At 41.9% G+C, this 24,391-nt stretch overlaps 1 protein-coding gene across 2 annotated transcripts in view; it reads right to left on the reverse strand.

Annotated features, from left to right (window-relative positions):
- Window positions 1-24,391, reverse strand: part of SLC27A2 (solute carrier family 27 member 2) — a 51,194-nt gene that overhangs the window by 17,481 nt on the left and 9,322 nt on the right. The window contains exons 2-4 of one of the 2 annotated variants that reach the window (XM_003266906.3): window positions 18,188-18,397; window positions 13,194-13,352; window positions 10,445-10,569 (exon numbers count right to left, since the gene is read on the reverse strand). In XM_003266906.3, the coding sequence (XP_003266954.2) occupies window positions 10,445-10,569; window positions 13,194-13,352; window positions 18,188-18,397 (494 nt within the window). The remainder of the gene's footprint in view (window positions 1-10,444; window positions 10,570-13,193; window positions 13,353-18,187; window positions 18,398-24,391) is intronic. The other variant, XM_003266907.3, reaches the window with a different exon arrangement.

A 24,391-nucleotide genomic window follows, 5' to 3' on the forward strand; every position in this document is an offset into this window, starting at 1 on the left:
TTTGTCTCTCTTTCCTGGATCCTGTGTGTTTTCCTCTGCTTTTTTTTCATTCTGTTTGGATGGAATATTTTCTTTAGTAACTTCCCGAAGGGGAGTATGTACATGGTAAGTTTTTTTAATTTTATTTTTATTTTTTTTTGTGGAGACTTGGAATATCTGAATATTGTATACCTGAGTGATGATTTGGCTGGATATAGAATTTTAGATGGGCAATAATTTGTATCTGGAATTTCGAAAGCACCACTCCTTTTTCAGCTTGCAGTGTTGCTACTGACAGTCAAACTTTCACTCTTTTTTTTTGGTAGTCTTAAATGTCATCATGGCACAATTTATTTTTCCTCCACTAATTTTATTGGGTACTCCATTGGCCCTTTCAGTCTGTCCAGCCCTCGGATGTTTTCCTGTATTATTTCTTTGATCATTTCCTCCTCTCCATTTTCTCTATTCTCTTTTCCTGATTTCCAATTAAATATATATGAGACCTCTTTGATTAGTCTCCAATTTTCCTATCTACTCTCCCTTTATGCCCATCAATTTATCTTTTTAACTTTCTGTAAGATTTCTCAACTTTATCTTCCAACCTTTCTAATTAAAGATTTTTAAACATCGTTTTAATTTTCAAGTCTGATTTTTTTCTTTTAAAACAGTACACTATTCTTGTTTTATGGATATAATATCTTCTCCAGTCTCTCTGAGGATATTAATGATACATTAAAAACATTTTTCCCTGTTTTTTTTTTTTTTTTGAGACAGAGTCTTGCCCTGTCACCCAGGCTGGAGTGCAATGGTGAAATCTCAGCTCGATGCAACCTCTGCCTCCTGGGTTCAAATGATTCTCCTGCCTCAGCCTCCCCAGTAGCTGGGATTACTGGCGCCTGCCACCATGCCCAGCTAATTTTTGTATTTTTAGTAGAGATGGGGTTTCACCATGTTGGCCAGGCTGGTCTTGAACCCCTGATCTCGTGATCTGCCTGCCTCAGCCTCCTAAAGTGCTGGGATTACAGGCCCGAGCCACTGTGCCTGGCCTCTTCTGTTTTTTGAGCTGATGCTTCTTTTCTTTTGATGATCCTTCCTGTAGGAGGCTTTCCTCAGGTGCTTGGTGATTCTTCATGTTTGTTCAGATTTAAGAGTAACGCAGCAGAAAGATGATTAGGCAGTTCTGTGGGGGCAGGGCGAGGGGGCTACTGCTAGGTGGGCTGCACTGCTGGTTGATGAAGCAGTGAGCCCATGTCCAGTGGCTTTTCTGGGAAAGTTTAGTTCTTCCTAAGAATTAAACTCCTTCAATATCCTGCCTGCAAGCATAACCTGGCTACTGGAGTTCCAGTATCTGTGCAGGGGAAAGGAGCTGGGGGGGTCTCCCTGGTTAGTACGAAGATACTTTCTTAATCTCTGTTTTCAGTGCCTCGTCCCTGCTCTCCTCTGTTCTTGGGGTCCTTCAGTCAAAGCTTCTTTAGCTCTCCAGAGAAAAATCCTCCTATCTCCCACACAGTGGGAGAGGGGAATAGCAGGTCCAGCTACTTCTTACACAGATTTTATTTATTTGTTTTTATTTTTCCATAAGTTCTTGGGTGTACAGATGGTATTTGGTTACATGAGTAAGGTCATCAGTGGTGATTTGTGAGATTTTGGGGCACCCATCACCTGAGCAGTATACACTGCACCATATTTGTAGTCTTTTATTCCCTCGTCCCCCTCCCACTCTTGCCCCCAAGTCCCCAAAGTCTATTGTATCACTCTCATGCCTTTGTTTCCTCATAGCTTAGCTCCCACATATCAGTAAGAACATACGATGTCTGGTTTTCCATTCCTGAGTTACTTCACATAGAATAATAGTCTCCAGTCTCATCCAGGTCACTGCAAATGCTGTTAATTCATTCCTTTTTATGGAATATATATATATCCCATATGTGTATATATATGTGTATATATAGTGTATATATATGTGTATAGATATGTGTGTATATATATGTGTGTATATATATGTATATATATATGTGTGTATACACCACAGTTTCTTTATCCACTTGTTGATTGATGGGCATTTGGGTTGGTTCCACGATTTTGCAATTGTGAATTGTGCTGCTATAAAAATGCGTGTACAAGTATCTTTTTTGAATAATGACTTCTTTTCCTCTGGGTAGATACCCAGTAAGTGGGATTGCTGGATCAATGGTAGTTCTACTTTTAGTTATTTAAGGAATTTCCACGCTGTTTTCCATAGTGGCTGTACTAGTTTACATTCCCACCAGTAGTGTAGAAGTGTTCCCTGTTCACTGCATCCATGCCAACATCTACTGTTTTTGATTTTTTTGATTATGGCCATTCTTGAAGGAGTAAGGTGGTATCGCATTGTAGTTTTGATTTGCGTTTCCCTGATCATTAGTGATGTTAAGCATTTTTTCATATGTTTATTGGCCGTTTGTAGATCTTCTTTTGAGAATTGTCTGTTCGTGTCCTTAGCCCACTTTTTGATGGGATTGTTTGTTTTTTTCTTACTGATTTGAGTTCATTGTAGATTCTGGATATTATTCCTTTGTCATATGTATAGATTGTGAAGATTTTCTCCCACTCAGTGGGTTGTCCGTTTACTCTGCTGACTGTTCCTTTTGCTGTGCAAACGTTCTTTAGTTTAATTAGGTCCTAGCTATTTATCTTTGTTTTTATTGCATTTGCTTTCGGGTTCTTGGTCATGAAATCCTTGCCTAAGTCAATGTCTAGAAGGGTTTTTCCAATGTTATGTTCTAGAATTTTTATAGTTTCAGGTGTCAGGTTTCTTAATCCATCTTGAGTTGATTTTTGTATAAGGTGAGAGATGAGAATCCAGTTTTCTTCTTCTACACATGGCTTGGCAATTATCTCAGCACCATAGGGTGTCCTTTGCCCTCTTTATGATTTTGTTTACTTTGTCGAAGATCAGTTGACTGTAAATATTTAGCTTTATTTCTGGGTTCTCTATTCTGTGGCAATGGTCTACATGCCTGTTTTTATACCATGTTTTGGTGACTATGGCCTTACAGTATAGTTTGAAGTGGGGTAATGTGATGCCTCCAGATTTGTTCTTTTTGCTTAGTTTTGCTTTGGCTATGCGGGCTCTTTTTTTGGTTCCATATGAATTTTAGAATTTTTTTTTCTAATTCTGTGAAGGATGATGGTGGTATTTTGATGGGATTGCATTGAATTTGTAGATTGCTTTTGGCAGTATGGTCATTTTCACAATATTGATTCTACCCAGCCATGAGCATGGGATATGTTTCCATTTGTTTGTTTAGTTTATGATTACTTTCAGCAGTGTTTTGTAGTTTTATGTAGAGGCCTTTTGACTCCTTGGTTAGATATATTGTTAGGTATTTTATTTAGAAAATAAATAGCTTATTTCCTTTTTTTTTTTGAGACGGAGTCTCACTCTGTCTCCCAGGCTGGAGTGCAGTGGCGCGATCTCGGCTCACTGCAAGCTCCGCCTCCCAGGTTCAAGCCATTCTCCTGCCTCTGCCTCTCGAGTAGCTGGGACTACAGGTGCCTGACACCACTCCGGCTAATTTTTTTGTATTTTTAGTAGAGAAGGGGTTTCACTGTGTTAGCCAGGATGGTCTTGATCTCCTGACCTTGTGATCCGCCTGCCTCGGCCTCCCAAAGTGCTGGGATTACAGGCATGAGCTACCACACCAGGTCCTCTTTTTTTCTTTAAGCTATCTATTTCCTTGAATATTTCTCCTTTCACTCTTGTAACATTTTTTGGATTTCCTTGCATTGGGCTTCATATTTCTCTGGTTCCTCCCTGATTAGCTTAATAACTAACCTCCTGAATTATTTTTCAGGCAAATCAGGGATTTCTTCTTGGTTTGGATTCGTTGCTGGTGAACTAGTGTGATCTTTTGGGGATGTTGATGAGCTTTGGCTTGTCATATTACCAGGTTTGGTTTTCTGATTCCTTCTTATTTGGGTAGGCTCTGTCAGATGGAAGTTCTAGGGCTGAAGGGTGTTGTTCAGAATTTTGTCCCATGGGGTGTTCCTTTGATGTAGTATTCTCCCCCTTTTCCTATGGATGTGGCTCCTGCGAGCCGAACTGCAGTGACTGTTGTCTCTCTTCTGAGTCTAGCCACCCAGCAAGTCTACCTGGCTCCAGGCTGCTACTGGGGGTTGTCTGAACAGAGTCCTGTGATGTGAACCATTTATGGGTCTCTCAGTCAATGGATACCAGCACCTGTTCCAGTGGAAGTGGCAGAGGATGCAATGACTCCATGGGGTCCTTAACTTTGGTGGTTTAATGCCCTGTTTTGTGCTGTTGGCCTCCTGCCAGGAGGTGGTACTTTCCAGAAAGCATCAGCTGTAATAGTGTGGACAGGCACCAGCAGTGGCCAGGGCCCTAGAATTCCTAAGATTATATGTTCTTTGTCCTCTGATACCAAGGTGGATAGGGAAGGACCATCAGGTGGGGCCAGGGCTAGGCCTGTCTGAGCTCAGACTCTCCTTGGGCGGGTCTTGCTGTGGCTGCTGTGGGGGATGGGGGCGAGATTCCCAGGTCACTGGAGTTGTGTACCTAAGAGGATTATGGCTGTCTCTGCTGAGTCATGCAGGTTGTCAGGGAAGTGGGGGAAAGTTGGCAGTCACAGGCCTCACCCAGCTTCCAGGCAACCTGAAGGGCTGGTCTCACTCCCACCGTGCCCCCTCAACAGCCCGAGTCTGTTTCCAGGTGGAGGACGAGTCAGGCTTGAAAACTTGCCCAAGGCTTTCTGCCTCCCAGCTGTTAAAGAAAGGGCTTTAGTTCTTCTCCGCCTGTGGAGTCTGCAAGCCAGATTCCCACCCTCCCTGGAGTTCTGGCCAGGAGTCTTCTTGTCCTGTTCAAATTGTCACAACGTTTAGCTAGAGAATTCCTTCTCCCTGTGGAGTTTTACCCCCTGCTCCTCTGGCCACCCTCCTGATGGATCCCTGTGGTGCCAGGCGGGAATGGGCTGCTAGGGGATGCAGCAAGCTCCCAGGGCCTTTCTGCAGCTTCCTCTACCCTTGTATTTTGCTTGGTTTGGCTCTCTCACTTGACTCAGCTCCAGGTAAAGTCGGGAACTTCTGCAAACAGACCTTCAGCTTCTCCAGTGTGTGTTCGGGAGATGAGGGTCTCCCTTTCCCACTTCCGCAGTTGGGGCAATCACAGTATTTGGGGTGTCTCCCAGGTCCTCTAGGAGCAGTCCACTTCTTTCAGAGGGTCTGTGGGTCCTCTTGGGGTTGCTGGTTAGTTCTTGCAGTCAATCTGGAGCTAAAATTCACAGTGTGAGCCTCTCATGCTGCTCTGTCTGGAGCCAGAGTCTAGTCCTGCCTCCCGTTCACCATGATCCCCTGTCCTCCGTATTTTACTTCTTACACAGATTTTCAAATAACCCCCGCTGTTTTAAGCCTGACACTTCATCCCACCTTCAGCTGTATTCAAAGCCTACAATTTCTCAGCCTGCAGGAAGGCAACTGGCTTCCTTCTTTTTGGGACTTGCCTCTTAAGTTTCACCCTTCTCAGCCTACTATGTCAGTCACTGTTATCTTTTAGCTTCCTATACTATGGAGTTCATGGTTGCAATGTCTCTTAGTTTCTGAGATGATGGTGCTTTTGTGTGTTTTTCTTATCGCCTTGTTTTGGGGTGACTTCCAAGAGGTGAAAGGGAAGAAGGTCTTTATCACCTTAGAAAAACTCCAGAGTCCCTGTTTTTAATAAATAATATGTTACACTTCTGCCTGGACAAGGCTCCACCTGTTTGCTTTACAGAAGAGGCCCTTCGTCCTTCTGTGTATTCTCAATCGTAGCCAAAAGGACTGTCTAAAAATGCCATCTCCCACATTGCTCTTCCATGTAAGGCCCTTCAGTCACGGCTTGTTATGTTCACATTTGAGTCTCAGCAGAGTAAAGCCCTTGACACCTGACCCAGCCCCTCAGCTTCACCTCCTGCCAAACTGCTCACAGTTCCCAGTGTGCTGGGTCCTTCATCTCACTGCTCACGTGATTTTCCTGCTAGCCAGAAGACCCTCTTTTCTTGCCTGGCTGCAGAACTTCTCTATACTCTTCAAAGCCCACCTTCCCTGGCGAACCTTCCTGATTCTGCTCCCCTTCCCTCTTTCTCTTGGCCTCCCTCTGTCTTGGGCCCCAGTCATATTGGCCACTCTCCACTCTGTGCTGCAACACATCCATCCATTCTCTTTTTTGAACAGAATGAAGCTGATGCAGAGACAGAAATTTTAGGCTAGAAGGGACCACAGAGGTTATCTAATTCTGGGGGGATGCAGTCAACACTAGAGGTAAGTTGAGTCGATTCAGCTTTTTCAGGGTTCTGGTCAATATTATTTCTCCTTCCAAATATCATGGTTCTATGTGTGGCCCCTGGAACTCTTTTTTGGTTCCCTTTCTGTCTTCCTCCTCCCACACTCCAGCAGGTGTCATAAAGCCTCATTGAGACCCTTGTACTGGAGGCTTGTCCAGTACAGACTGTAGCTTCAGTCTGTAATTGGAGGAAAGAAACACTGAGCTTTAGCAATATCATGCTCCAATAAATAACTTTCCCTAGATGATATTGTTTTTAGGCAACTACACAAACCGAATGGGAGCTGACAACCATACACTGCAAGAAATGAATCAGAATGGCCTTTCATTACAAACAGGTGCTCTGAAAGCAAAGGCCCAAATACAATGCAGGAAGATGGCAAAATAGGAAATATTCACTATAATATTTTAAAAATCACTTAAGTCAATAGCTTTGCTATCCCATCCCCTACTCAACCTCAGATGAGAGTGATTAACTAAGTAGAATGTTTTCCCTTATTTCTTCCTTTGTGTACGTGGGCAGAATTTTCATTGATTCATTCAACAAATATGTATGGGGTACCTATTATGAGCTACACACTGTTAGGCATGGAAAATGATAATGATAATAATGGCAACATGTGTTGAGCATTTACTAAGTTCCAGCTACTACGTGGTTTACGTATATCATCTCAGGCTGTCTTCATAGACCCCATGTGAGATAGGTACTATTATCTCCCTCTTGGCTGATGGGAAGCTGAGATTTAGAGAGGTTAACTATCCTGCTCCAGTGGTAGAGTCAGTATTCAGGCCGACTAACTCAGAGTACTTGCTCTCAGCACTACTTTAAGTACCTGGAGCCAAATCTGAACCACTGACCTGAGCATGGCTGGAAGCATTCTCCATAGCCCCCTGCTCTACTAGAGAAGCTACTGAATATGGTTAAGAAGAGGGCAGAGAAGCACAGTGGCTTCCACCTCCCAACACTGGCTCCAGATCTGATGAGCTGGGCCATGTATGTCTTTGGATGGGTGTCACTTGGTTTAGCTGCTCTGCTAAGGCAGAGGTTGCCTCCCTGGCATCCAGTGCTTGGGGGTCACTGGTGGGGTTAGTCCCTCCAGCAACAGTGTATTCTAGGCAGCTCTAAGGATGAAGAAGTTCCTGATTACATTGATCCAGGCCCTTCCCCCATTCATTCTAGTTTTTATCCAATTCTTTTTTTTTTGCAAAGTCTTTTTGATATAATCTTTCCCTACACCCCACACGATCTGTACTTCCTACTTCCTATGATGACCTATGATTAAAGTTTTAAAAAAAATTTTGCATAGATCTCCTGCTTGTCTAATGACATATGATTGTTTTCTTTTCTTTTCCTTTTCTTTTCTTTCCCTCTCTCTCTCTTTCTTTCTTTTTTCCTTTCTTTCTTTTTTTTTTTTTTTTTTGAGATAGGGTCTTGTTCTGTTGCCCAGACTTGAGTGCAGTGGTGCAATCTTGGCTCACAGCAACGTCTGCCTCCTGCTTTCAAGCGACTCTCCTGCTTCAGCCTCCCGAGTAGTTGGGATTACAGGCACGTGCCAACGAGCCCCGCTAATTTTTGTATTTTTAGTAGACACTGGGTTTCTCCATGTTGGCCAGGCTGGTCTTGAACTCCTGACCTTGAATGATCTGCCCGCCTCTACCTCCCAAAGTGTTGGGATTAGAGGCATGAGCCAGTGCGCCTGGACTGATGACCTATAATTTAAAAAAATCTTTAACTGAAGGTTTTATTTTTTGAGGTAACTTCGATCTTTTATTATACTTTTTGTAAGTATTTTCCAGACAAACAGAACTCAGGGGTGGGGAAGTACTGGCAAATAGGAAGTCCAGGGGTCATTCAAGATTATGCATTAAATCATAGTATATTTTGAAGTTGTAAACCCCAGTGAAATTGTCTTTGTTTTCCAGTATTGGAGACAACAGTAAGAGAAAAACTGGGAGAGTGCATGCATGTGTGTATGTGTGCATGTGTATATGTGGATATGTGTGAGCCTGAAGACAGCTACACGCAAACACATTTATTTTCATCCAGTCCAAAGGAAACTCCCATTAGAACATATAGAAACAACACACACTCCCCAGGAGATTTTCTAACTGACAAAGGGGTGCCTTTAAGGTAGAGAAGAAAAGCCCAGCAGAAGGGCCCCATATGGATTTCTGGATTTTAATAGAGAGACATGCTATCTTGGGGGCCATGTGCAATATTAATGTGAAAAAAATTCAATAATGACATGAACAGAACTGCTGTGGAAAATGCCCTAACCCAACTCACTGCTAATGATGATCCTCGAGAATCTATTGAATATGCCAAAAAATCAGAATAATATGTGCTAAGCCCAAACATTTTGGGGAAACATTTTAGCTCCCTCAACCCAACTACACATTTTTCAGGGGCAAGGATTTAGAGATTTAGTCCACAAAACCTGTTGCTGCCTATGATGTGTCATTTACAGATCTTGGTGCTGCGGATCTGGTAGTGGACAGAGCCCCTGCTCATATGCGGCTTTCATTGAATTGGGGCGAGGGGGGCAGACAATAATCACAGAAACCTTTACTATGTCAGGAGTGACAGGTGCCATGAAATGCAGTGACAAGCTGGACAGTGAGGGGCAGATGATATGTTTGATTATTAGCAGGAGAGGCCTGTCTTCTAATGAGGTAACATCTGGACAGAGATTGAGTAAAGTGAGGTGAGAGAGACCTGGGGGAAGAGCATCCGACACTTCTTTCTGCGTCACACAGCAACTGGTATGTAAGGTGGGTACAACCGGTGCTTATCAATAGCAATTTATCAATTTAGTGACCCTTTGAGTTTAAACTGACTGAATAAAGGAACTAGAATCTGGTGAAAGGGATTAGAATCTGGTGAGTTCACTGCATTGTCTAGTACAGTGGTTCTCAACTAGGGTAGCATTTGCCTGCCAACGGACATTTGGCAGTTTCTGGAGACATTTTGATGATCACGACCTGGGGAGGTGGGGAGGTTACTACTGGCATCTCGTGAGCAAAGTCCAAAGGGTGCTAAATACTCTATAATGCACAGAATAAGTCCATGTGGCAAAGAATTAAAAGCCCAAAATGTCAGCAGTGCCACCATTGATAAATCCTATCTGATACCAGATCTCTGATGAGAGTTGAGGGACTGGGCAAGAGGAGCTCTTGAGAACAACCCCATCGAGGTGCTGAACATCTGCAAACAGGGCAGATCCAAGGCTATTGGAGATGCCCTGGGGCATCTGTTCCCAGCTTGGTGACAGACTTGTCAGGCTGGTTTCAAAGTCGCACAGGGATTTATTTATTAAACAACACTAAGTAAAAGTTTCCTGTATGCCTTTGGTATAACAGAAAACAAGGAGACAAGATGTGGTTCCAGACATCAAAGATATTACAGCCAAGGAAGGATGGGAGACATGAACACAAACTCCTGCAACATGACAAGGGCCACAGAGGGTAGAAATAAAATGATGTAGGGGAGAAGAGTAATGACTTTTGTTGGAGTGACCCAAATAGGTTTAATGTATGAGGTGTCATTTGAACTGGGCTTTGACAATGGCTTTTAGTAAGCAGAGGGGGAAATGCAGGATATGCTAGGTGCGGGGTAAGATGTGAAAACAAGTAAAAAGGCAGGAAATAATAATCATCGTCATAATAATATTAACTCCCACCTACTAAGTCCCCTCTATATGGTAGGTATAGTGCCAAGTACTTTATCATGATAATTGTATCCTAAACTCAAAACTGATATATGCAAATCAGTTGAAGCCTAGCACAACCCAAAGTGACTTGAATTTCCATCTTTTTTTTTTTTTTTGAGATGGAGTCTCGCTCTGTCGCCCAGGCTGGAGTGCAGTGGCGCAATCTTGGCTCACTGCAAGCTCCGCCTCCCGGGTTCACGCCATTCTCCCGCTTCAGCCTCTCCGAGTAGCTGGGACTACAGGCGCCTGCCACCATGCCCGGCTAATTTTTTGTATTTTTAGTAGAGACGGGGTTTCACCATGGTCTCGATCTCCTGACCTCGTGATCTGCCCGCCTCGGCCTCTCAAAGTGCTGGGATTACAGGCGTGAGCCACCGCGCCCGGCCTGAATTTCCATCTTACCCATTTCAAAATGATAGTAAAAATGGGGGAGTGTTACCTGTGGTGAGTTGCATAAATACCGAAGCAGTTCACCGATGTACTGAATGACAGTGACGTTGTATTTTCTGCAGTCATCCCAAAATTGGCTGGCTGAAAATTTAGTCCTCAAGGCAAGAGTAGCACCTACAGAGAAAGCATAGAAAGTGTCAAGAAAGAAATGGTGGAAAAAATTCTCCCAATTATATTTAATTTGTCAACTTTGAAAGGTAGAAATTTAAAAATAAATTATATTTGCAAACAAGTATTGAGTACCTTACATTCGAATGCAAAAAATTAGTAAGACATGGTTTTGTTCGATAGGGGCTTCCAATCTACGGAGGAGAAGACTCATACAAAGGTCATTTTAATAAAAGTTAGCTTGCAGTAAGAGATTCAAATGAGGTCCTAAGAGGGAGGGAAGGGAGAGGGAGAGAGATTTCATGCAATATATATATATATATATATAAAATATTATATATATACTAAATATATGTATAAATAGAGTGAGACTCTGTCTCAAATATATACACACATATATTTTTTATATATACACACATACATATATAATATATATATACACACACATACATATATATGTATTTTATATATATATATATATATATATTTGAGACAGAGTCTTGCTCTATTTTTTTTTTCTTTTTTTTGAGACAAAGTCTCACTCTGTCACCCAGGCTGGAGTGCAGTGGTGCCATCTCGACTCACTGCAACACCCACCCCCCAGGTTCAAGTGATTCTCCTGCCTCAGCCTCCTGAGTAGCTGGGATTACAGGCGTGTGCCACCACGCCTGGCAAATTTTTTGTATTTTTAGTAGAGAAGGGGTTTCACTGTGTTAGCCAGGATGGTCTCAATCTCCTGACCTCGTGATCTGTCCCCCTCGGCCTCCCAAAGTGGTGAGATACAGGCGTGAGCCACCGTACCTGGCCCAGGTCTCACTGTATTGCCCAGGCTGGAGTGCAGTGGTGAAATCTTGGCTCACTGCAACCTCCGCCTTGTGGGTTCTCGTGCCTCAGCCTCTAAGTAGCTGGGAGTACAGGTGGACACCATCATGCCTGGCTAATTTTTGTATTTTTTAAGAAGAGATGGGATTTTGCCATGTTGACCAGGCTGGTCTCAAACTCCTGACCTCAAGTGATTCACCCGCCTCAACCTCCCAAAGTGCTGTGATTACAGGCATAAGCCACTGTGCCTGGCCCATTCATGCAATATTTTAAATAACTTCGTGCATAAAACAAAGTTTATGTTAAGTACTTATGTGTAGTATTTTCCGCTTGTGGTGTCCTGGTGCTCAAAAAGTTTCAGATTTTGGAGCATTTTGGATTTCAAATTTTTGGATTGTGTGTGTGTGTGTGTGTGTGTGTGTGTGTGTGTGTGTTTGAGCTGCTATAACAAAATAGTACAGATGGGTGGCTTAAACAACATTTATCTCTTGCAGCTCTGGAGGCTGGGAAGTCCTGATCAAGGTGTTGGCAGATCGGGTGTCTGGTAAGGGCATTTTTCCTGGTTTGGGGATGGTCATCATCTCCCTGTGTCCTTACATGGAAGAAAACGGAGTCAGGAAAGAAGCTGTCTCTTGTCTCTTCTGATAAGGGCACTACCTTTCATGAAGGCACTACTCTCATGACCCAATTACTTCCCAAAGGCCCTGCCTACTAATACCATCATATTGGGGGTTAGGATTTCAACATATACATTTTTGGGGGACACAAATATCCATCCATAACATGCATGCATATACACACATATATGTGTGTGTGTGTATATACATATGTGTATATATTTTTATATATACATATATGATCATTTAAAATGAAATGCCACATGAGAGAAAAAGTTGTTTTTTAGCTCAGTCAGAAAGTTACATATAGCTTCCTGGAAGAGGTGGCTATTGAACTTTGCGGTAATGTATACAAGTGACATGAATCCTCCTGGAAGAAGAGAGGATGGCAACTCCAATTTGAATAGTGAAGTCTGAGAAGGAAAGAGAAGAGATGGCAAGCCAAGCCAAGTATTCTGGAGTTACCATCTTCTCTCCTTCTAGTAGAGCTGAAAAGCTGTAGAAATGGGAAATTACAGAAGAGTGCACAAAACTGAAGAAGTTTAAAGCTGATGGAGATTAACATGCAAGTTTCTAAAGATGGAAATGACATGACATAGAATCTAAGACTCAAGTGTCATAACCTAGATAATTTTTCTTTTTTTTTTTTTTTTACAGTCGAGGTCTCACTCTGTCACCCAGGCTGGAGTGCAGTGGTGCAATCACAGCTCACTGCAATCTTGAACTCTTGGACTCAAGCAATTCTTCTACTTCAGCCTCCTGGGTAGCTGGGACTACAGACTTGAGCCACCATGCCTGGCTAATTTTTTTTTTTTTTTTTGTAGAGATGAGGTTTGCTATGTTGCCCAGGCTGGTCTTGAACTCCTGGCCTCAAGCAATCCTCCTGCCTTGGCCTTCCAAAGTGCTGGGAATACAGGTGTGAGCCATTGCACCCAGCTCTAAAATATTTTATAGGAGTTTGTCTCTTGATATACTGAACAATTATAGCATTATATTATTAGATAAGCAGGCATGAAAAAACAGATTATTTTAGATGCTTGCTTGTAATATGTGATTCAAATAGCCTTACTGTTAATGCAAAATTGAAGACTGTTCCTAGCAGACAGTAACGTAGCCAGATTTTATATTACTGTTCCTTGTGAGAAAATGTAAATGTGCACTCGCCTCTAACACTTTGTAGAAAAAGCTTACCAGCCACAATACATCCGTGAATGCCAATCAATAGTGCAGCACTGTGGTAAAAGGGCAGAGTGATATAGATGACATCATCTGCCTTCAATCCGCTTACGAAAGTGAGGCCAGTTCCATACCATATGCGCTGATGAGTGATCATGGCTGCTTTTGGAAGACCTTTGCAAATATACAAGAGAAGGCATGAGTTAACCAGGATTGGGCATTTACAGTGTAGGAGAGAGATCTGGCTTAGGAAGATTCATCATCCTGTATTTTGAGAATTGCACTGGGAAGGGCCATGACCAGTTAGACCAGAAGTTGACAAATTTTTTCTATAAAGGACCAGAGAGTAAATGTTTTAGGCTTTGTGGGTCATACAGTCTCTGTTGCAACAACTGAACTCTGCTATTGTAGTCAAAAGCAGCCATACACATACATAAGTGGAGTGTGGCTGTGTTACAATAAAACTTTATTTACAAAAACAGGTCGGAGGCTGTATTTGGCCCACAAGCCATAGATTGCTAACTCCTGAGTTAGATGGTTATGACAGTAGTAATCTGAAGAGAAACAGAAACAGAGGAATGACTGTCCATTGAATTTCTGCTCTGTGGCTACCACTTTGCAAGACATTTTAAAAATCCATAACAAGTTTATGTATGACATAAACAGAATTATATTCTCCAATCCACAGATGTGAAGGCTGAGAGTCAGAGAGATTTCTTATGTACTAGAGTTATTTTATACAAACAAAGCAAATATGAACATTTGCTTATATGTTCTTGCCTTTTCCATTAAAAAATATGCACACTCGGCCGGGCGCGGTGGTTCACGCCTGTAATCCGAGCACTTTGGGAGGCTGAGGTGGGCGGATCACAAGGTCAGGAGATCGAGACCATCCTGGATAACATGGTGAAACCGGGTCTCTACTAAAAATACAAAAAATTAGCCGGGCGTGGTGGTGGGCGCCTGTAGTCCTAGCTACTCAGGAGGCTGAGGCAGGAGAATGGCATGAACCTGGGAGGCAAAGGTTGCAGTGAGCCGGGATAGCGCCACTGCACTCCAGCCTGGGCAACAGAGCGAGACTCTATCTCAAAAAAAAAAAAAAAAAAAAAAGAAATATGCACACACTCTTTTGCATGTTTTTGTCTCTGCTGCTTAACAATGTTTATTGGAGATTTGTTCATGTTTGTACATAGAGATTTCCCTTATTTATTCATTTATTTATTCTCTTTCTCAGCTCCTTCAAGTCCTTTTATAAGTGTATTATAATTTATTTATACTATTTGCTGTTATAAATGATGCTGCAGTGAAGAAGCTTGTCCACATGGCAATTCACACTATGAACGACACCATATCTTTTGGATAAATTCACTAAAGTGAGATTGTTGTGTCAAAAGATAAAAGTTGGCCAGTCCTGTAATCCCAGCAGTTTGGGAGGATGAGGCAGGAGGATCGCTTGAGCCCAGGAGTTCCGCACCAGTCTGGGCAACGTAGTGAGACCCCTCCTCTACAAAAAGTAAAACAAATTAGCTAGGCGTGGCGGCATGCACCTGTAGTCCTAGCTACTTGGGTGGGAGGATCGCTTGAGCCCAGGAGGTTGAGGCTACAGTGAACCCTGATCCTGCCACTGTACTCCAGCCTGGGCAACAGAATGAGTCTCTGTCTCAAAAAAAATGTCTTTGTAATCTTGATTGATAACTTCCACATTGCCAGTTATAAGGGCTGTCCCCATTCATTCTCCTATCAGCAATACATAAGTGTGCCTGTTTCCTCCTAGCCTTGTCAATGTATGCTCTTAAATGTTGGGGCCTTTGCCAGTCTGAAAGGTGAAAAATGGTATCTCAGTGTAGTTTTAGTACATTAGACTAAATGTGCTTGCATTTTCTTAACCATAATTTATATACGTTTTTTGTAAGATTTTCTTCTGTAAGTGTATGCTTATATTGTTTCCCATGGAAGAACAGTTCAATTGGGGAGGGCATGAAGTCACTGGGAAGGGGACTAAGAGTTTAAGATCTGAGTGGGTAAGCAGACTTCCTGAAGAGGAAGACAGATCTCTGTTGACTCAGATTCTTCAATATTTGATGGTACCTTCACCAGATATTGCCCAAATAGCAGCAACTTGTTACAAGGCAGACAAATATGGCTAGCAACCTACCATTATTGTAAACACAATTCAAAATTCATTTTCTTTGATAATGGGCCAGTTTTTTGTTTTGTTTTATGTATTATTATTATTGTTATTTTTGAGATAGGCTTTCACTCTGTTGCCAGGCTGGAGTGTAGTGGTGTTCAAGGCTCACCACAGCCTCAGGTCAAGTGATCCTCCTGTCTCAGCCCCCCAAGTATCTGGAACCACAGGTGTGTACCACCATGCCTGGCTATTTATTTATATTTTTTGTAGAGACAAGGTCTTGCTTTATTGCCCAGACTGATCTTGAACTCTTGGCTTCAAGTGAGCCTCCCATCTTGGCCCCAAAGTGTTGAGATTGTAGCTATGAGCCATCGTGCCTGGCCTCTGAATTTTTTAAAAAGAAATGCTCATCTTTGTTGCCTTGAAGTACTTTCAGAACTTTCCTAAATTAAGATTTTGTATTAATGAAGAAATGAGAAGATCTGGTAACTATTATATAATTTTGTGCTAATGACTTCCTTTGAGGAACAGGAACATTTATTCTCCAACTGTTTAAACGAATTCTTTTAATTAATGTTTACAAGAGTAACTTAGCAATTTTTTTTTTCTACAGACAGTGTCTTGCTCTGTCACCCAGCATGGGGTGTAGTGGCACGTCACCGTAGCCTCAGACTCCTGGACTCAAGTGATCCTCCCACCTCAGTCTCCCAAGTAGCTAGGAGTACAAGGTGTACCACTATGCCAGCTAATTTTTAAATGTTTTTGTAAAGATGTGGTCTCGCTATGTTGCCCAGCCTGGTCTCAAACTCCTGGGCTCAAGTGATCCTCCTGCCTTGGCCTCCCAAAGTTCTGAGATTGTAGATGGAGCCACTGTGCTTGGCCTAGCAAATATTTGATTCAGAGAAAATGAAAAAAGTAAAATAAACACCCATCCAATTGTCTTCAAATTAAATATAAATTTTGACTTATGAGATTAAATCAGAGGATGCTCATTCTCTTTTTTCTCCCTAAAAGGGGTTTTCTTTTTTTTTCTTTTTTTTTTTTTTTAAGAAAGAGTCTCGCTCTGTCGCCCAGTCTGGAGTGCAGTGGTGCAATCTCGGCTCACTGCAAGCTCCGCCTCCCTGGTTCATGCCATTCTCCTGCCTCAGCCTCCCGAGTAGCTGGGACTACAGGTGCCCGCCACCACACCTGGCTAATTTTTTGCACTTTTAGTAGAGATGGGGTTTCACCATGTTAGCCAGGATGGTCTTGATCTCCTGACCTCATGATCTGCCTGCCTTGGCCTCCCAATAAAAGGGGTTTTCTATTTGACTGTGAAAACATGCATTATAACAAAGTTTCATACTTGTTTACACAGTACTAAGACTAGAATTCCCCCTCACTAACCAAGGGCTCAATCCTTTCCCAAATAAACATTTACAATTGAATTTTACCATTCTATTAAGAAATGATGATAAAAGTCCCATATGTTAAGGGAGTGTCTGTATGCAGCAGAAGCAATTGGTTAATTGTGCCATCTCACCTTTCTGTTGGCCTGGCAATAAAAAAAAAAAAAAAAGATAGACATTATGTTTTGGGCACCAGCTTTAATATGTCATTCCTGGCTTCTTCTCATTTACTTAAATACTTAGCAAAAGTGACTGTATGAAGTGAAGTCAACAATCAGGTTAAACTCAGGTCCCGGAACTGTGAGCTCAGGTGGGTGCTGAGGGCCTGTTGAGGTGAAGGAGGCAGTTCCTGTCAGCTGCAGCTGAGATAAAAGGCTCAAGGAAATTTTAGCCTGGTCTATTGATTATTTAACAAGGAGAAGACCCGTATTACCTGCTTAAATTAAATTAAAATTTTAATCAAGAGAGGTAAAAGACTCACAGATTCAATTTTCCAGTATTAATAATAATAATCGGCATACTGGGGCCGGCTTCCTGTCCTTCTTTTAAATATATCCCTCAGGTTTCATATTATTACATTTTGGTCTTCCTGGCCTGCAGTAGCCAGACACTAAATATCTATCACATGAATAAACAAGAAGGTACTGGGGTAGAGCTGTCAATTGTATGAGCTGTGGAATCAGCCTGCAAGGTAAATCCTGACAGCTCTAATGCTTACCTTGGAAAGTTCTTAACCTCTCTAAGCATCATTTTCTGAATCTCTAAAATGGAAGTAAAAAGAGTACCTATGTCAAGAGTGGGGGCAGAATCTTATCAACAAATGTTGTAAAGCTCCTTGAAGAATGCCTAGTACACATGCTATCCTTAATATTGCTTCTTCCATATAGCAGTGTTCCCATAACATTGTTAATTGGCAGTGTTTCTTCTTAGTGGCTCATAATGGTGCAGCTTACAGTTGAACGCATCCTAGATTTGATGAAATACAGTATTTTAGGCCTTATGCTACAGCCACCCCACATCCACAGCACCAAACAGCTCCAAATCAGTGTTGCACGGGAAGATAATGGTTAAAACATTTATATAAATAGAACTCCCTCATTGCTCACTGGTCTTCTCCTGTGTTCCATTTATAATCAATTATACAGTCTATATGGACTCTGGATGTAATATAAGCAAAATACAACAAGCATGAAAAAAATTCCAACTACCCATTCAGTGCCAAATCTCATTCATCATCATAACTACTTCTGTAGTTCTTGGTTAACCTCTTTATCTGTTCTATACCAACGGGGAGAAAATATTCATAGCTTGGAGAAACCCAAATGGGATCACATGCTATGAAATAAGATCAGTTCCCACAGGCAAATAACTAAATCTCCTAAAGTATTATTTACCCAATAAGTTTTGCCAAAGAAAGAGATTTGAAAACCTGTGCCAACATTTAACTCCTTCAGATCCATTTTTTTGGAGAATCCCCCCTTTATTTTTACCTGTGGTTCCAGAAGTGTAAATGTATAAGGCAGGAGTGGAAAAGGTGACTTCAGACCTCCATGACTCTGGGATAGGTTCAGTTGATACTTCATCCACTTTGTCCAGGAAAGAGTCAATCCCATCTGTGTTAGAAGTTCTGCTCACATAATAGATGGACACATCATCTTTTTTAAGGCTTGGCAGTATCTCTTCAACGGCTGCTTGTAGTTCTTAATTTAATAAAAAAGAATCAAAACAAACTAAATCAGTCTATTAAAGTTCTATTAGTGCTTCAATAAGCATCATAATTTTATTTTCAGCATAAATTTTTGCTTAAATCTGTGGGCATGACAAATGATGCTTATCGTTATGCATTTTATATTATTATTATTATTTTAATGGAGATGGGGTCTATGTTGACCAGGCTGGTCTTGAACTCCTGGCCTCAAGCAATTCTCCCATCTTGGCCTCCCAAAGTGTGGAGATTACAGGGGTGAGCCACTGCACCCAGCCCTATTATGCATTTTAAACTTGAAATTTACTACATTTGAAAAAAAAATCACAAGATTCCAATATTTGAGGGAAGGTTGGGTTTTGATGGTTTCACAAGCACAGCAGATGGTTGGCTGAAATCTGTACTTCTTGTGGCAAGTGCAAACCAATGGACATATGGGCAAAACCCAAGAAATATCAGTGTGTAACTGACATATATCTAAATATACTCCAGAAATAGATTTGGCTATTCCTAATATGTGCCACACAGGACTAAAGATGAAAAAAAGAGAGAAAATTTTAAGGAAGGAGAAGAGAAATGAAAAGAAGGGAGCCATGCTAATTAACAAAGATGATAGAAGCTAACTTTATGTAACAATTTTTTCTTATGCATCAGTAACAAGTAATTTCCTAGGAAGGTTAAACTGATCTGAGAAATAAGCTTTAAATTTCAAAAGCCCATTTTCTAATCTGAGGGAAAAAAAAGGAGTGATTAATTTAGAGCAGTGTTTCCCAACCTGTGGGTCATACTTACAGTAGTGGATTGTTAAAATCATTTAAACTGAGCGATATTTAAACAAATGAAAAATACTTAAAAGAAGGAAATAGAAATTTTGAAGCACATCTTAACATAGTAAAAGGTAACAGTTCTACTGACAGTTCTACTGCTTATCTTGAGAAGTTCTTAACCTCTCTAAGCATCATTTTCTGAATCTCTAAAATGGAATAAAAATAGTACTCATCTCAAGAGTGGTAGCAGAATCTTATCAATAAATGTTATAGAGCTCCTTGAAAAATGCCTAGTACACACTACCCTTAATATTGCTTCTTCCAGATAGCAGTATTCCTATAACACTGTTTTAGGAACTATTCCTAATAGATGAACAGGGCTGTTCATTCTTAAAAGTTTTGTTTCAGTTATGTGGGTGTGTGGGTACTGGGTCACGCACAAAAGTATTTCTTACTGGGTTAAGGTCAAAAATTTTAAAGGCACCGATTTAATATGCAAACCACATTTCATGCTTGCTACTTGGATTTTGTGCCTTTAAGCCATAAAGTGAGACTGCTTTTAAGCCTACTTGTCTTGAATTGTGATAATGGAAGTGAATATACTTATTCTTTTTTTTTTTTTTTTTTTTTTTTTTTTGAGACAGAGTCTCGCTCTGTCGCCCAGGCTGGAGTGTAGTGGCGCAATCTTGGCTCACTGCAACCTCCGCCTCCCAGGTTCATGCCATTCTCCTGCCTCAGCCTCCTGGTAGCTGGGACTACAGGCACCCGCCACCACGCCCAGTTAATTTTTTGTATTTTTAGTAGAGACGGGGTTTCACAGTGTTAGCCAGGATGGTCTCAATCTCCTGACCTCATGATCTGCCCGCCTTGGCCTCCCAAAGTGCTGGGTAGGAAGGTGACTAAATGTCCCAGGGAATTACCTTGGGGAGGCTACACCTAATTCATCTGATGTGCTTTGTTTTTCAGATGTTTGTGTATGATATCTCCATGAAGACAAGAAATATCACCAGGATAGATGCATTTAAAATTTAAAAAAATATTTTAATCAAAAGAGTCGTGCACCTGGTAACAATAAATCAAATAGTACAAAAGGGTTTATAATGAAAATAAACAAGTCCTTACCCAGGTCTTCCTCACAACTAAAGCTAATGCCTAGGGGAAATCATTGTCAATTTTTTATTTATTTTATTTATTTTTTTTGAGACGGAGTCTCGCTTTGTCACCCAGGCTGGAGTGCAGTGGTGCGATCTCGGCTCACTGCAAGCTCCGCCTCCCGGGTTCACGCCATTCTCCTGCCTCAGCCTCCAGAGTAGCTGGGACTACAGGCACCTGCCACCACACCCAGCTAATTTGTTTTTTTCTGTGTGTTTTTAGTAGAGACGGGGTTTCACTGTGTTAGCCAGGATGGTCTCGATCTCCTGACCTCTTGATCCACCTGCCTCTGCCTCCCAAAGTGCTGGGATTACAGGCATCAGCCACAGCGCCTGGCCCACCATTGTCAATTTTTTAAAAGCTGTTTCTTCTGGCAATTACCTCTCCATCACCAAAAAATATGCATTTCCTGCTAGTTCTTGGCCTATCAATTTTGATCCCTACTTCCATTTCACCCTGTTAATTTCTGACAGTTATTATCTTCCCTTTACATTGTCTAGGGTAATAGCATTTATATTTATTCTGATACCATTATTCTGTCTTCCCAGCTTTATAGATTTGCTCTAGAAGCTGAAAACCAATAATCAGAATCAACATAATTATGACTATGAAATATTCACCACAGAGCCAAGTGCTGTAATTGTACTTTCTTTCTTGAACAGTTCTTTTTTTTTTCTTTTGCCCCAAGAATCTTTATTCCCCTCCTTTACATTTTTAACAAAATTTTGTCTGGTTGCTCTCTAATCCTTCAGCACTCCAGAAAGGTTACCAGAAATATGACTGTTATAGAAACAGGAGTGGTAGCATCCACTCCTGTGCCACTGCCTTGGCTCACGTCCTCATTATTTCCTATCTAGATTATTGCTATAGCCTCCTCACCAATGTCCCGCCCTTGAGTCTCTTCCTGCTTCTAATTTATCAGCTTCACTCTCATCCGACTTCTTGTTGCCACCCTGTTTAAGATCCTTCAGGGCTGTTCATCCCTTGGGATAGAATCCACTCTCCTTATTTGGGAGGACTGGAGGTCCCTCCCGGTCCCACTCCTGCTGGCTGTCTGTGTCATCTTCTACTCTCTACCTCTTGCCGTCTTTCCTCTAACACACTGATCTATGGAAAATCCCTGAAGGTACCCGTATGCTCACATCTCATTACTTTTGCCCAGGTTGTTTCATGGTCTCTCACCCCCTGGTCACCTGGAAAACTCCTGCTTATCCTTCAAGACTCAGTGTAGGTAGCACTTCTTTTCTGTTACCTTCCCTCCCTCTGCAAAGTTAGCTGCTCCCTTCTACAGCTCCCATAGGAGCCCGTATTTACAATTATCAGGGCACTTATACACAGTATGATAGGGTTCAATTTTTTAATTTTTCTTTTGAGACAGGGTCCTGCTCTGTCTCCCAGGCTGGAGTCCAGTGGTGTGATCATGGCTTACTGCAGCGTCAACCTCCTGGGCTCAAGTGATCCTCCCATTTCAGCCTCCCAAGTAACTGGGACTACAGGAGTACCATGCCCAGCTACCTTTTTGTAGAGATGGTGTCCCACTACGTTGCCCAGGCTGATCTCAAACTTCTAAGCTCAAATGATCCTCCCACCTCAGCCTTTCAAAGTGCTGGGATTACAGGTGTGAGCCACCATGCCTGGAAGATGTGGTTTAATTCATTTTCTCCTCTATTAGACAGGGAGATCTTTGAAATTAAGATCACAATCAAATCATCTTTGCACCCCCAGAACTACTAGATAAGTGCTCAATAAATGTTTATAATTGAAAAAAATTTGCACAAAATATGATATTAGTGTGGAACAGACAGAGGAATAAGCTAAAGCTGCTTAAAGGATTCAGATCTGCCAGTTGAGAAACCTTTAATGAAACATGATGTAAGATGAAATAATTTCCGAGATACAAGTATGCCTTGCTTACGAGTAAGGGCCCACAGAGGCAAATTTTAAAACAACAACTCCTACTGCTAAAGAATTGTGAAATCTCCTCTCTTTCCTCCTGTCATGAGACTCAGGGTCCATAGTCAAACAATCCGTTCATAAGTTACCTGGATCCATTCTCATTCCCTCCCTCCCAACATTTATTCGACATCTATTTAAAGAGTGTTCCCTGTGTGCCAGGCAGTTCTCTACACTCTGGATATGACAGTGAGCAAAACACTGTCTCTGTTTTCATAGATCCCAGGTCTAATAGAGGAGAAACAAACAAACAAAAAATCAAAATAAGTTGCCACAGGTGTCACAACAGGGGAAGGAGAAGGTATTTGGGGAGCAGGTGGTGGTGGGGGGCAGAAAGACCACCTAGAAGAAGTGCCCTGTAAACTGAGACCTGAAAGATGAGCGGACGGTGGAGATGAAGATCAGCTGGGACTCACTAAGCCTGAGTCTGGGCAGTGGAACGGCTTATGCAAAGGCCCAGACCCAGTGCAGCCTGGGGCCCGAGTAACTAAAAGAGGTTAAAGCTGACTGGAATGTAGAGTGGGAGGGGAATAAGGTTGGGAGAAGAGGCTGGAGACTTAGAGGGCAGGTCCAAGGGCCTGGCTTAAGCCAGGCAAGTGGACTGGAGGGGCACCGAGTGGAGGTAGGGAGACCAGCTGTTAGATGAAGCTTGTCTACACTGTGTAGGCAGCAGTGGGTAGAGAGAAGTGAATGTACGTAAGAGATATCTGGTAGGTAGAATAGATAGGACTTAGTAACAGTCTTTTTTTTTTCTTTTTTCTTTTTCACCTCCAAGTAATCATCTTAATGAGGGGAAAATGGTAGGTCAAAAGGGACTTTAAGTTTTTCTGTACTTTTTTTTTTTTTTTTTTGAAGAAAAACGTACTCACAGCTAGCCTGGGCAACATGGCAAAACACCTCTACAGAAAAATACACACACACAAAAATATTAGCCGGATGTGGTGGCGCACACCTGTAGTCCCAGCTACTCTGGAGGCTGAGGTGGGAGGATCACTTGAGCCTGGAGGTCAAAGGCTGCAGTGAGCCATGATTATGCCACTGCACTCCAGCCTGGGCAACAGAGTGAGACCCTGTCTCAAAAAAAAAAAAAAAAAAAAAGAAAAATGTACTCAGGTATTAGTATGAAAAATTAGTAATAATAAAAGGAAATGTAATTAAGCTGGTGTCATGCTTGATCACAGTCTAAGCAACTTCACATCATGTGTACTTCATTCATGTTCCCAGCTGGCCCTCTGCAAGCATGTAGTTTGTGATTCCTGAACTTTTATGCAAGTCATCTAATCTGAAGGGAGGGCCATTGCCCCTGCCCTACACCATTTCCTTCCATCTCCTCTAGGCTGTTGGTGTAGATTTGTTATTTGGGCAGACTTGAGTTTCCAGTGGCTTGCCAACCATATCTGGACACACTATGGAAGCCTTTCTTCCCTTAAAGATGTAGAAAGAAAAAATGAAATTTGAAAGGAAATTCTGGATGTGAATCTACCTGTCAACTATCTAGTTGATATTTAATGTCTTTATTTTCTTGAGTCTCTTATATTTGGGCCTACATATTTTCTTTCTTTCTTTTTTTTTTTTTTTTTTGACATGGAGTCTCACTCTGTCACCCAGGCTGGAGTGCAATGATGCAATCTCAACTCACTGCAATCTCTGCCTCCTGGGTTCAAGTGACTCTCCTGCGTCAGCCTCCCGAGCAGCTGGGATTACAGGCGCCTGTCACCATGCCCGGCTAATTTTTGTATTTTTAGTAGAGATGGGGTTTCACCAATTTGGCCAGGCTGGTCTCGAGTCCCCAACCTCAAGTGATCCGCCCACCTTGGCATCCCAAAGTGTTGGCATTACAGGCGTGAGCCACTGTGCCTGGTTGGCCTACATATTTTCTAACGTAAGCATAAAATATCTATCTATCTATCTATCTTTTATAATTCTTATTGTAAAGTCTGCTCATCTACCAACCAGAACATATAAGCTCCTATAATTCTATCTGTCAAGGCTGGGTTCTCTGAGACTCCAAGATGTGCATGCAGGAGTGCTCTTGGGAATGGGACCTGTGAAGCTGTAAGGGAAGCAGACTGGATAGAGGGAGACATTGAACTGTAATGCAGTCACAACAGAAGCCT

This window comes from Nomascus leucogenys, chromosome 6 (assembly GCF_006542625.1).
Source record: "Nomascus leucogenys isolate Asia chromosome 6, Asia_NLE_v1, whole genome shotgun sequence".
Taxonomy (NCBI): Eukaryota; Metazoa; Chordata; class Mammalia; order Primates; family Hylobatidae; genus Nomascus; species Nomascus leucogenys.